The sequence below is a fragment of the Microcaecilia unicolor genome, chromosome 9 (genome assembly GCF_901765095.1).
Source record: "Microcaecilia unicolor chromosome 9, aMicUni1.1, whole genome shotgun sequence".
In the NCBI taxonomy this organism is placed as follows: domain Eukaryota; kingdom Metazoa; phylum Chordata; class Amphibia; order Gymnophiona; family Siphonopidae; genus Microcaecilia; species Microcaecilia unicolor.
Genome location: NC_044039.1, coordinates 131,499,012 through 131,511,700, shown reverse-complemented (window position 1 = coordinate 131,511,700; position 12,689 = coordinate 131,499,012). Strand labels below are relative to the sequence as shown.

The 12,689-nt window shown below is 46.3% G+C and overlaps 1 protein-coding gene across 1 annotated transcript in view; it reads left to right on the top strand.

The window, feature by feature from the left end:
• The first annotated feature begins 6,303 nt into the window (after nucleotides 1–6,303).
• Nucleotides 6,304–12,689, top strand: part of TTC9 (tetratricopeptide repeat domain 9) — a 90,055-nt gene continuing 83,669 nt past the window's right edge. The window contains exon 1 of the mRNA XM_030214562.1: nucleotides 6,304–7,007. Within this exon, the coding sequence (XP_030070422.1) occupies nucleotides 6,578–7,007 (430 nt within the window). The 5' untranslated portion in view covers nucleotides 6,304–6,577. The remainder of the gene's footprint in view (nucleotides 7,008–12,689) is intronic.

Here is a 12,689-nt window from a genome sequence, read left to right as displayed (position 1 = left end):
ACCCGTCTCTTAAGGGTTGGCAGAACTCTAGCTTGTAGCCGTCTCTGATGACTTCCAGCACCCACGCGTCTGAAGTTATAGTGGTCCACTCGCCCAGAAACGAGGACAGCCGTCCTCCAATCTGCACTGGGGCGTGGACCAAGGCCCCGTCATTGGGTACGAGACCCTGGGGGAGGACCGGAGGGAGCACCTCCGGGACGGCGGTCTCTGCGAAAGGAATGCTGCTTGGGGGAGAAATTCCTCTTGAAGGAAGAGGGGGCAGAGGAACCCGACTTGCCCGGGCGGTATGGAGGTATCGGGACAAGTACTAACCCGAGCCCTGACCTCTGGTAATTTCTTGCCCTTAGACGTGCCGAGATCGGTCACGATTTTGTCCAACTCGACCCCAAAGAGCAGCTTGCCTTTAAAAGGCAATCTAGCCAGGCGGGATTTAGAGGCGTGGTCAGCAGACCAATGTTTCAGCCAAAGCCACCGCCGCGCAGAGACTGTCTGAGCCATGCCTTTAGCTGAGGCTCTCCAGACATCATACAGCAAGTCTGCCAAATAGGCTAAGCCCGATTCCAGGGCCGGCCAATCAGCCCTCAAGGAATGATCCGAGGGGGAAGCCCGCTGCACCATAGTCCGGCACGCCCTGGCCACATAGGAGCCGCAAACTGAGGCCTGCAAACTTAAAGCAGCTGCCTCCAAGGACGACCTTAAGGCCGCCTCCAATCTTCTGTCTTGGGCGTCCTTTAGGGCCGTGCCACCTTCCACCGGCAACGCCGTTTTCTTAGTCACCGCAGTGATTAAAGAATCCACGGTAGGCCACAGATAGGCCTCACGTTCACTCACAGCCAAAGGATAGAGGCGGGACATAGCCCTAGCCACTTTAAGGCTCGTTTCCGGGACATCCCATTGAGCCGCAATTAAGGTGTGCATGGCATCATGCACGTGGAAGGTTCTAGGCGGGCGCTTCGTCCCCAGCATAATGGCAGAGCCAACAGGGGCTGAGGGAGAGACGTCCTCCGGAGAGGAAATCTTCAAAGTGTCCATGGCCTGTAACAACAGGTTGGGCAAATCCTCTGGGCTAAAAAGCCGCGCTGCAGAGGGGTCATCCGCTCCATCCGAGCGGGGATCTATCTCCTCCAAGGAATCCGCAAAGGATCGTTGGGAGACCTCAGACACGCTGCCCTCATCTACATCGGAGGAGGCAAAAGTCCTCCAAGGCCTGGAAATCAACCCGAGGGCGTTTACCTCTGGGAACCTCAACCTCTTTATCAGAAGAGGGAGCAGGGGCAGCGTTTGCATGAGGAAAGCCTGATGCAGCAGCAAAACAAACTCGGGGGAGAAACCCCCCAGACTGTGCACTTCCGCAGCCTGGGCAACAGCCCTAGACGCACTCTCAACCGGCGCTCGCAATAGCGGGGAGAGACATGCTGCGCATCCAAAATGGCGTCCGGCGCGAAACTCCGTGAAGGAGCCGCGCGGGAAGAACGGCGCTTAACTTTAGCCGCTTTTGTGCCGTCGCCCAAATTAAGGGCGTTCATGGCATTAATGTCTCCAACCTCAAGGGCGGCCCCGAAGAAGCCGTCCGAGCCGCGTGGCCGGCCAAGATGGCGGAGGCGAGGAGCGGGGGATGGGCGTTTATGGCGGGAAAAAACCGCCACGCCGGAGGAACGACCGGGACATTCATCGGTCACTAAACTATCACCCATCAAGGGCGAATCAGGTTGTAAAACCCCCGCATCCCCTCTAGAAGCGCTCCAGCGATCCGGGGAGCGACCCTTTGCGCCCTCGCCCTCCGACGCCATTGCCACGAGGAGAAGAATCGGGGAACCCCCTGCCCGCTATAAAAAGGTAAAATTACCTGCTTGCCGCTCCGAGCTGTAACGAACTGGTGTCCCAGTGAGTAGCTGCAATGAACGTTTAAAGAAACGTCGAATTAAACGCCTTTAAAGACGTTTAAAAATATTTTTTTTTTTTTTTTTTTAAACGGAGCCAGCGGGAGGGGGGAGAAAAGGAGGGACCTGGCACCACCAGGTTTGCACTTGCTCAAAAGAGCCCTCAACCCCAGGCCTCAACAAAACCTAAGGATTAGGCTTGGAGGCCTAGCCAGAGCTGCTGCTGTGTGTGACCACCACCTGCTGAGATAGAGAACATACTGAGGAGTTTCCGGCAGCACATGACCACATATAGGGAGGCAAAAGTTTGCTCTCTATCTCCACCTGCTGGTAGATGGACACAACCCACCAGTCTATGGATTGATCAGCTTGATGATATGGAAGTGGCAGATGCTAGATGTAGGGAGGAGGGTCAGGGGCTGGATGAGGGGTAGAGAGGGGTCAGATACTGGATGGAAGGGGAGAGAGAGGTGGCAGACAATGGATGTAAAGGAGGAGGGCCAGATACTGGATGAGAGGGAGAGAGGGGACAGATGTCAGATGAAGAGGGGGGACAGACACTGGATGAGGGGGAGAGAAGGGACACATGCTAGATGGAAATGAGGAGAGGAGGGGCAGACAATGGATGAGGGGGAGAGAGGGGATAGATGCTGGATGGAAGGGGAGAGAGGATGCGGATGTCAGATGGGGAGAGAAAGGGGCCTGAGTGGATGGAAGTGAGGAGAGAGAGGAGCCAGATACTGGATGGAGAAGGGAGAAAAAAAGGAGAGACTCGGTGGAAGTGAGGAGAGAGAAGGGTCAGATGCTGGATGGAAAGGAGAGATGGGGCAGATACTGGATGGAAAGTGGGGGATAGAGAAGGGCAGACGCTGGCAAGAGTTAAGAAGAGATCGAGGAAAGAAGAAACAAGAGACTGGGACCAACACAATTAGAAAAAGTAAACGGCCAGTCAACAAACTGGAAAAATGAATTTTATTTTTAGTTTAGGATAAAGTAGGCGTACCTCAGGGTTCTGTTCTTGGTCCCCTCCTCTTTTCTATCTACACTTCTTCCCTTGGTTCATTAATCTCATCCCATGGCTTTTCCTACCATCTCTATGCTGATGACTCCCAAATCTACCTTTCTACCCCTGATATCTCACCTTGCATCCAAACCAAAGTTTCAGCGTGCTTGTCTGACATTGCTGTCTGGATGTCTCAACGCCACCTGAAATTAAATATGACCAAAACCGAGCTTCTCATTTTCCCCCCCAAACCCACCTCCCCGCTCCCCCCGTTTTCTATTTCTGTTGATGGCTCTCTCATTCTCCCTGTCTCCTCAGCTCGAAACCTTGGGGTCATCTTTGACTCTTCTCTCTCCTTCTCTGCTCATATCCAGCAGACCGCCAAGACCTGTCGTTTCTTTCTTTACAACATCCGTAAAATCCGCCCCTTTCTTTCCGAGCACTCTACCAAAACCCTCATCCACACCCTTGTCACCTCTCGTTTAGACTACTGCAATCTGCTTCTTGCTGGCCTCCCACTTAGTCACCTCTCCCCTCTCCAGTCGGTTCAAAACTCTGCTGCCCGTCTCATCTTCCGCCAGGGTCGCTTTACTCATACTACCCCTCTCCTCAAGACCCTTCACTGGCTCCCTATCCGTTTTCGCATCCTGTTCAAACTTCTTCTACTAACCTATAAATGTATTCACTCTGCTGCTCCCCAGTATCTCTCCACACTCGTCCTTCCCTACACCCCTTCCCGTGCACTCCGCTCCATGGATAAATCCTTCTTATCTGTTCCCTTCTCCACTACTGCCAACTCCAGACTTCGCGCCTTCTGTCTCGCTGCACCCTACGCCTGGAATAAACTTCCTGAGCCCCTACGTCTTGCCCCATCCTTGGCCACCTTTAAATCTAGACTGAAAGCCCATCTCTTTAACATTGCTTTTGACTAGTAACCACTTGTAACCACTCGCCTCCACCTACCCTCCTCTCTTCCTTCCCGTTCACATTAATTGATTTGATTTGCTTACTTTATTTATTTTTTGTCTATTAGATTGTAAGCACTTTGAGCAGGGACTGTCTTTCTTCTATGTTTGTGCAGCGCTGCGTATGCCTTGTAGCGCTATAGAAATGCTAAATAGTAGTAGTAGTAGTAGTAGTAGAAAATGGAAATAAGGTGATATCTTTATTAGACTAATTTTAAAACATTTTTGACTAATGTTTGGAGATCCAACCCTCCTTTCTCATGTCAGAACAGAATACTTTAACAGCAATATACTTACTATCCTGACCTGAGGAAGGAGGTTTTGGCCTCTGAAAGCTAATTTTCCATTTTTTTGTTTTATTTGTAATGTTAACCTATAGTATAGTGATTGAAATATGTCCGTTTTTGAAATCTGCATTTGCTGCCAAGACCCATGAGACTACCATAGGAAGTCTCGGCCATGTGAAAACATGGTGGCACTAGCAGGCAGGGGAACAGCGGCAATGCAGTGGTCAGGAAAGAATATGCTCACCCTTGCAGAGGCCACTAGACCACCAGGGCCCTTCAGGTAGGCCCAGGATGGCGGATGCATCAGCTGTGGCAGTAGGGGGGACAGCAGCACGACAGTAGTGGGGGGGGGGGGGGGGACGTCAAGCAGCAGCTGGGCAGGGGGTCCAGACCACTCTCAGTGCCCGTGGGCCCAGACTACTCTCAGTCTACCCTTGCTTAACCCAATATGCACGATTTAAAAAACAAAAAACAAAAAAAAACCCTAAACCAATTAATAACCACACCGATTCCATAAAAATCCAACAACTGTAACAGAATATAGTGAATCTACCAAATCAAACGCGGCTGACATGTGAAACTGCATAACTAAAACTCTACGACCAATACATAATAGTTGTATTCTTGTATTAATATTAATTGTCTTGTAATGCTTAATTTGTTGTGTAAGCCGTACTGAACCTGAGCTTTCTTAGGAAAATGCGGGGTAGAAATGTCATGATAGATATGCATTTCTGTATCAATAGGTCTGAAATTACTAGTATGTTACCTCCCAATTAGCAAAGTTTTATGTACACTTAAAGCCTCTTACTACATGGAAGTACTGTAATCTTAGTAACATAGTAATATAGTAGATGACGGCAGAAAAAGACCTGCATGGTCCATCCAGTCTGCCCAACAAGATAAACTCATATGTACTACTTTTTGTGTATACCTTACCTTGATTTGTACCTGTCCTTTTCAGGGCACAGACCGTGTAAGTCTGCCCAGCACTATTCCCGCCTCCCAACCACCAGCCCCGCCTCCCACCACCGGCTCTGGCACTGACCGTATAAGTCTGCCCAGCACTGTCCCCGCCTCCCGCCACCGGCTGTGCAACCCAATCTCGGCTAAGCTCCTTAGGATCTATTCCTTCTGAACAGGATTCCTTTATGTTTATCCCACGCGTGCTTGAATTCTGTTACCGTTTTCATTTCCACCACCTCCCGTGGGAGGGCATTCCAAGCATCCACTACTCTCTCCGTGAAAAAATACTTCCTGACATTTTTCTTGAGTCTGCCCCCCTTCAATCTCATTTCATGTCCTGTCGTTCTACCTCCTTCGCATCTCCGGAAAAGGTTCGTTTGCGGATTAATACTTTTCAAATATTTGAACATCTGTATCATATCACCCCTCATCACCCCTGTTAGTACTCATACAAACAGAAAACATAGGCACTATGTACCAATCTCAGGAGTGGTCCTGGTTACTGCAGCCAACCAAAGCAAATAAAATTCATAACAGTTAACCTAAAACAATCGGGGGGGGGGGGGTTAAATTCAACATTAAATTCCCTTTCTTAGGACAGAGAAAAGAGTTTGCTCAACATTATGGGTGCTCAACCACCACCCACAGCAGCTATCAGGAGAATCACACCAAAAACTCTCACTTTCGGCGTCCTCGCCACACACGTAGTCTGCCTATTCAATAAAAGAACAACTGACAGCCTAAGCACGAGGAGGAGGACGGTTGTTTGGTCAGGTCCTGCGCATGCGCCCCCTATCGATTAGGCGGGGCGGGTTACCAGAGTGCGCTCTACAGGACTCCGTGCGAGTAGCGCAGTTGATCTTCTCTTGGCTGAAAGAAAGCTGTCTGTGCTCGCACTCTTTCTGCTATATGCCAGCAATCAGTCGCCCAGGCTTAGAAACAGTTAAAAAAAAAAATCGGCATTGATTGGAAATAGAGACACTGTTCCTTTAAGAAGACAAGTAGTTGGCTTTAAATCGCAGGAAGGTGGGTTTTTGTTGTCTGATTTTTTATTTTTTTTGGAAGACCCTTTTTTTTTTTTTTTAAATAAAAATATATAACATATATTTCTGGCCTTTCTTGTAAGCAGTACTACCATCTTCTTCACAATACATCAAAAAGGACTTAAAAACATAAGCAATCGTAATGTTTTCTGCCTCCTAAGCTCCTTCCGGGTCAGCAATAACATACAGTAGTGCAAAATAAGGCAGCGAGATTTCAGACATCTACAGAGCCTGGAGGTTTACAAAGAGGAAAAGAGAAAACAGGATGAACGCCGGGAGAGAAGCTGGCCAAAAAATGGAATAAGGAGAAGAGATGCAACCAAGCAAAGAAGAAAATAGAAATGAATACCACGCTTGATTTTTGTTTCTTCTAATTAGACAAAAAAAAAAAAAAGGTGGAAAGGCAGGAGGAGATCAAAAAGGGACCACTGAGATGGAAAGGAAAAATCCAGCCGGGCTAACTCCGGCGAGATCAGGGGATGGGCATCTGGGCAAAACATGCTCCGGGACGGCCACCAGAGTCTCCCGATCGGATTCCTGCGACGGGAACACAGTGGGCATGAAGGGGGGTCCCCACGTCGGCCAGGCTGTGGACAGTGGGGACCTAATCCAGAGAGCCCTGGAGTTCAAGAGCCAGGGAGCGCAGTGCTACAAGGAGAAGAAATTCCGGGAAGCCATCGGCAAGTACCACCGGGCTCTGTTGGAGCTGAAGGGACTGCTGTCACAGGAGGACCGCGAGCAAGACTCTGCCTCTTCCTCCTCATCCTCTTCTTCATCCTCGGCCGCGAGGCAGAGCAGGCTGACCGAAGAGCAGAGCCAGATGGTGGAGAGCATCGAGATCGACTGTTACAACAGCTTAGCAGGTCAGAGAGGCATCTTGTGCCTTTCCCCCCCCCCCCCCCCCCCTCCCTTTAAATGTGCTTTGCTTAAGCGTTTTTCCCCGCATGGAAGGGGGTTATTTGGCGATGATGGGAGAAAGGGAGGCTGGGAGGGCATGTCAATTTTTTTTAACTACCCTGGCGGGATGCACTGTAGGGCTCGCACAAAGGTATTATATGCATCCACCAAAAACAAATTGTGCGCAGAAAATGGGGATCATGTTGACAGATTGGGGATGAAAGGAGTAAATGGGATATTTCAGAATCCCACTTAATGCGCTGCATTTTTTTCCGTTTAGCCTTCGTCCCTTTCTTATTCTTTATAGTATAAAATAAAATGTATTTTTTTGAAGGTACGATGTGTATTGTAAATATATCCGTTCCGTCGGTTCAGCCGAAGATGGAGTGTGATCGGCAGAGAGGAATACTGTACTGTAGCCAAGCATAAAGAACAGGAAATGCACAGGGATCATTTAAATGATGTTAGATTGAAATGCCATTCTCTGCCTTATAATGGAGTTGGTTGGATCTCAGCGTCTGGGTGCTAACTCTGTTTACGTTAACGAAAACGAATTCAATTAAATTAATTCCTGTATTGCCATGGTCTTTCCAAAGATAATATTAAATAATATGCACATAGTTTTTGCTAAACGTCTGAGACTGGACGGGAAGGAACCCTGTGGTTCTGGTTAATTAATAATATTTCTTCACTTTTAATGTTTACGTTCTGATGTCAAAACTGTTCTTTGCATAGGAGTTTTTGGACTTCTTCAGGGGTCGTCTGGCCATGCACAGGGCTGATCTTAGCCCTGCAATTTGCATGCGTGTTCTGTTCACTTTAAATCTAGCTGTGTTGGGCACGGTTGATTAAGTTCCTTGCTTCTGGAAAAATTGGCAAGTAAGGTTTTTCAGTTTTAAAGTCACAGTACACTTAAGGAAGAAAAACTAGGCTTAGAGATCACTTGTAGCCATCTTCTTTAAAAAATAAGTGCTTAGACACAAATATTTATATAAGATCGAACCTGTCCAGATTTTTTCAATCAATAATGCTTTGTAATATTCCTTTAAGATATTTGAAACAACCGTTTTGTCTTAACGGTACTACATTCTGTAGATCCGTGTTTGCAGATACACATTATGAAATCATTAGGATCAGTTTTCAACCAGTGTACTCACCGGCTTAAGTTAAATGGAGACACCAGCCTTTAATTCATATATTTAACACCACTATCCATATAGGTAGTGGTGCTAAATATACATATTGGCCAGTGACTGCGCCAGCATGTGGAAGTAATTTATGAAGGGGTACCTATTTTTAGGCACTGTGAACACACTTATTTGGAACCAAAAGGTTGGCGCCTAGTTTCTTTATAGAATGCGAGCGTAATAGGTCAAAATGTGTGCCTGTATTTTTGGCACAATTACTTACACCAGTCGTAGAGCTAGTGTTAGGCCCATGCCTAGATTTTTAAAGAGTGTACATGCATTATAGTATTTTATAATGTACATCAGTGGTTCCCAAACTTTTTTGGTTCATAACACCCTTAGTGTCCAAGTAATTTTTCACGGTGCCCCCCCCCCCTCACAGGCCATGCTGCACCCTCCCCCCCCCCCCCCCCCCCCCGGCCTCACAGGTCACGCGCCCCCCAGCCACACAGGTCACCTCCCCCCAGCCATACAGGTCTCTTCCCCCCCCCCCCCCCTTCAGCAGCATGGAGTCTTATCTTTTCTGGCTTCGGGACTGGCGCGCAGCTGTGTGTTGAGGGGAAAAAGATGCCTTTACAAGAAAATATGGGAGGGGGAGCTTAGCCGGCGGACCTCGAGCAAGTGTGAGAGAGGGATATACCTCCTTCCCCTCCTCCGCTGGCTATGGCAAGGAGGAAGTGACCGGCTGCATAGCAGGTCTCTTCCTCCTCCTGCGCTGACTTAGACCAGACTGTTTTTATATGAACTGCATTGTTCACATAAACAGTCGGTTCTAAGCCGGTGCAGGAGGAGGAAGTGACTTGCTATGCAGTATTCACTTCCTCCTCTTCTTGCTGCACAACAGTTGGCTTTCTCAATTCAGAAAAAATTTACTACCGTGAGCCGGCTCCAGCACACCCACTGTGCATCTCCTTCCGCGGCACCCCTGTGAGTTTGTCGCGGCACACCAGGGTGCCTCGGCCCACAGTTTGGGAAGCACTGATGTACATATAGAAATGTGCACTGTGCCCTAACTCCACCCATGTGAATGCCCACCTGCAAAGTATGTGCTGTTGAATATCGGTGTGCATACCTGGAAGATTATCATTTACTTGCTTATTTGTCAACATACACACACACACATGACTTGAATACCATCATTTACATGCATTCTTGCTGCCTAAATCTATTTATTTATGTAATTTGATATACTGCCCTTCTAGTACAAAGCAATCAAAGCAGTTTACAATTATGGCTCAACCTGCAAAATCATAACAGTCTAAAACTATACATATACATCAAAACAAATAAGCAGAAGCAGTCTAAAATTACCATTAAAACATATATACATATAATTAACTCTAAAACACATAGTAGATGATGGAAGATAAAGATCTGAATGGTCCATGTAGTCTGCCCAGTAGTCACACTCATCAGTTCATGATTAAGCCAACCAGGGGCGGACTGAGGGTACTCTGCCCCCCCCCCCCCCGCCGCCCCCCTGTCACCTATGACCCCCACATACCACCGCTGCCCCCCCACATGCTACCGCCGTCACCGCAGCTCTTACCTTCTTCCATGTCCAGCAGCATGTCCTCTGATCTCCCCTTTCCCACCTTCTTCCATCTCTGCTGCTGCTGGCCGCTGCTTTTCCATAGTTTAAAATGGTGTCTGCGACTTCTCACGGTAGTCTCGTGAGAATTCGCGGCCACCATTTTAAACCACAGAGCCGACACAGGACACAGTCAGTGGCAGTGTGCGGATGCAGCAGCGGAATAAGGGCAACCTGGCAGAGCATCTGGGCCCTCGGGCACTGCCTGGTTGCCCGAATGGTCAATCTGCCCCTGAAGCCAACAATGAATGTAGTGTAAAATACTTGATCTTAGTCTTTCTTTACCACTTCTGGGACATTGACCATAGAAGTCCGCCCAGCACTGCCCTTGCGTTCCAACTACTGGAGTTGCAGTCCAAGCCACAACTGCTACTACTACTTATGATTTCTATAGCGCTACTAGATGTATGCAGTTCTGTACATTAAACATGTAAGAGACAGTCCCTGCTCCACAGAGCTTACAATCTAATCAAGTCAGACAAACAGGATAAATAAGGGATTATGAAATTACTTATCGTGGGAATGATTAAAACAACATGGGTACTCTCCAGCCTATCCCAATTTGTCTTGTCATATACAAGACACAGACTGTAGAAGTCCGCCTGGCAGTCCAACTACTGGAGTTACTGTTGAAGCCTTCTCCAGCCCATCTTAAACTGTCTTGCCATATAAAGGACGCAGGTCGTAGAAGTCTGCCCAGCACTGGCCTTAGTTCTTCATAGCCGGAGTCGCCATCTAATCATCACTCTACACGTCAACACATATGTAGTCATTTAAGTTTTATTTTTTATACCATTCATTTTCTAATTAGGGATCCTCTGTGTTTATCATCTAAGAATACTACAGAATCTCTGACAACTATTGCTTAATTTTTCATTTATTGTAGCTCATAAATCAATAGTAATATTTTATTACTCCCATTAACAACTCATACATCACTCTCATACTCCCCAAACACATCACATGCATTCAATCAACAATTATCCACATAAATCAACATACACCCGTAATTCAACAATTTTTTGTTACTGAATGGTATAGACTGCAAAGATAGGGAGACCACATATCTCCAATCAGTAAGATTACACAATTCTTTCACAATGATAACACATTAGAAAGCTGAATATTTCTTTTGAAAGTGTTCATACATGTGTGCAGTCCTTAGATCAAAATTGTCCCGTTAGTTTTACGCACACAAATCAAACGATGACACACCGTTGCTCCTGTTGTTCAGCATTCCAGTATGGTGATGCAATCACCTCCCGGTTGTGTCGATCAATAAAGTCTCAGTTTGCCTCTCACTGTTTTCAGCAAATATATCAAAATCAATGTGATTCTTCCACCATGATTGCTCGATACCATAACTCAGTATAACTCAGATATTGTCTTCCACCATAATGCTTTCCAGGTCATAATGAAAATAAACTGCATGTGTTGGGCCTTTCAGACCCTACACAGACTGTGTTTCGCTATCAAAAGCATCATCAGGGGTCAACACCTACAACATAACAATACAGCATCACAATACCCTATTTTCACTCATATTCTCATATCTCACAAATACTAAATTTACAAACAATCACACAAATCAACCTTACCAGCCACTCTGGATCGCCTGGGATGCCTCTCACACCCACACAAAATGGCGGGGTTCAGAAACGGACAAATGCCCACACATGCGCATAGGATGCCTCGGGAAATCTCTCCTTAAATACATCAGTCCCTATATACTCATCCAATCAGTTTCCCTGTTAAGCCCCATCGGGGCCACAGTATTCCATTTGAAAATCATGCGCTGTTCTCTGTGCAATAACATTAAAGTTATGTTACCACCTCTGGGGGCCACTACCTGCTGAAGGACAATAAATCTTAACTCATGTACCTCATGTCGTGCTTCCAACCAGTGTGCCACCAAGAGAGCCTCCACCCGTTGCAATCGTAGATTGCTCAAATGCTGGGCAATGCTTAGTTTGATTTTACGTATGGTTTGGCCCAAGTACCATAACCCACAAGGGCAGTGCACGCCATAGACACATTGAGATGAGTTACAATCTGTTTTCCCATATAGTTCAAACATGCTGTTATGTGTATAGGGAATATGCACCTCTGCTGTTGGTAATACATATTGGCAATATGTACATTGATTACATTTAAAATGCCCCCTACTCTCCTCAGATAAATTCATACATTCAGTAGTAATATGGGGGAACAATTTCTCCTCTAAATTATTACTTCTGGTAAAGGCAAACAGGTTTTTGTTGAAATTGGGCATACATAATGAGTATCATCCAGTGTTTTCTAATGATGTGCACTACCTTCTTAGACATATGTGTATATAGGAAAACACAGGTAAGACGTGATGACGTCCCACAGGAGCAAAAATATTGTCAAAAGAAATATTCAGCTTTCTAATGTGCTATCATTGTGAAAGAATTGTGTAATCTTACTGATTGGAGATATGTGATCTCCCTATCTTTGCAGTCTATACCATTCAGTATCAAAAAATTGTTGAATTACCTGTGCATGTTGATTTTTGTGGATAATTGTTTGATTGAATGCATGTGATGTGTTTGGGGAGTATGAGAGTGATGTATGAGTTGTTAATGGGAGTAATAAAATATTACTATTGATTTATGATCTACAATAAATAAAAAAATTAAGCAATAGTTGTCAGAGATTCTGTAGTTTTACACAGTGTTAGTTACAGCTATTTGAAAATGTTTATCCCTGTTTTTGCATTTGTTATCTTCTAAGAATGAGAAATAATCCTACATCCCAGAGTCTTCCAACCTAGTTGGCTCCTTATAGAATTCCCCTCTGCCTGTTTAATTTAGACTTGCTATTCAACAGTGCTAGCTTAAACAGATAAA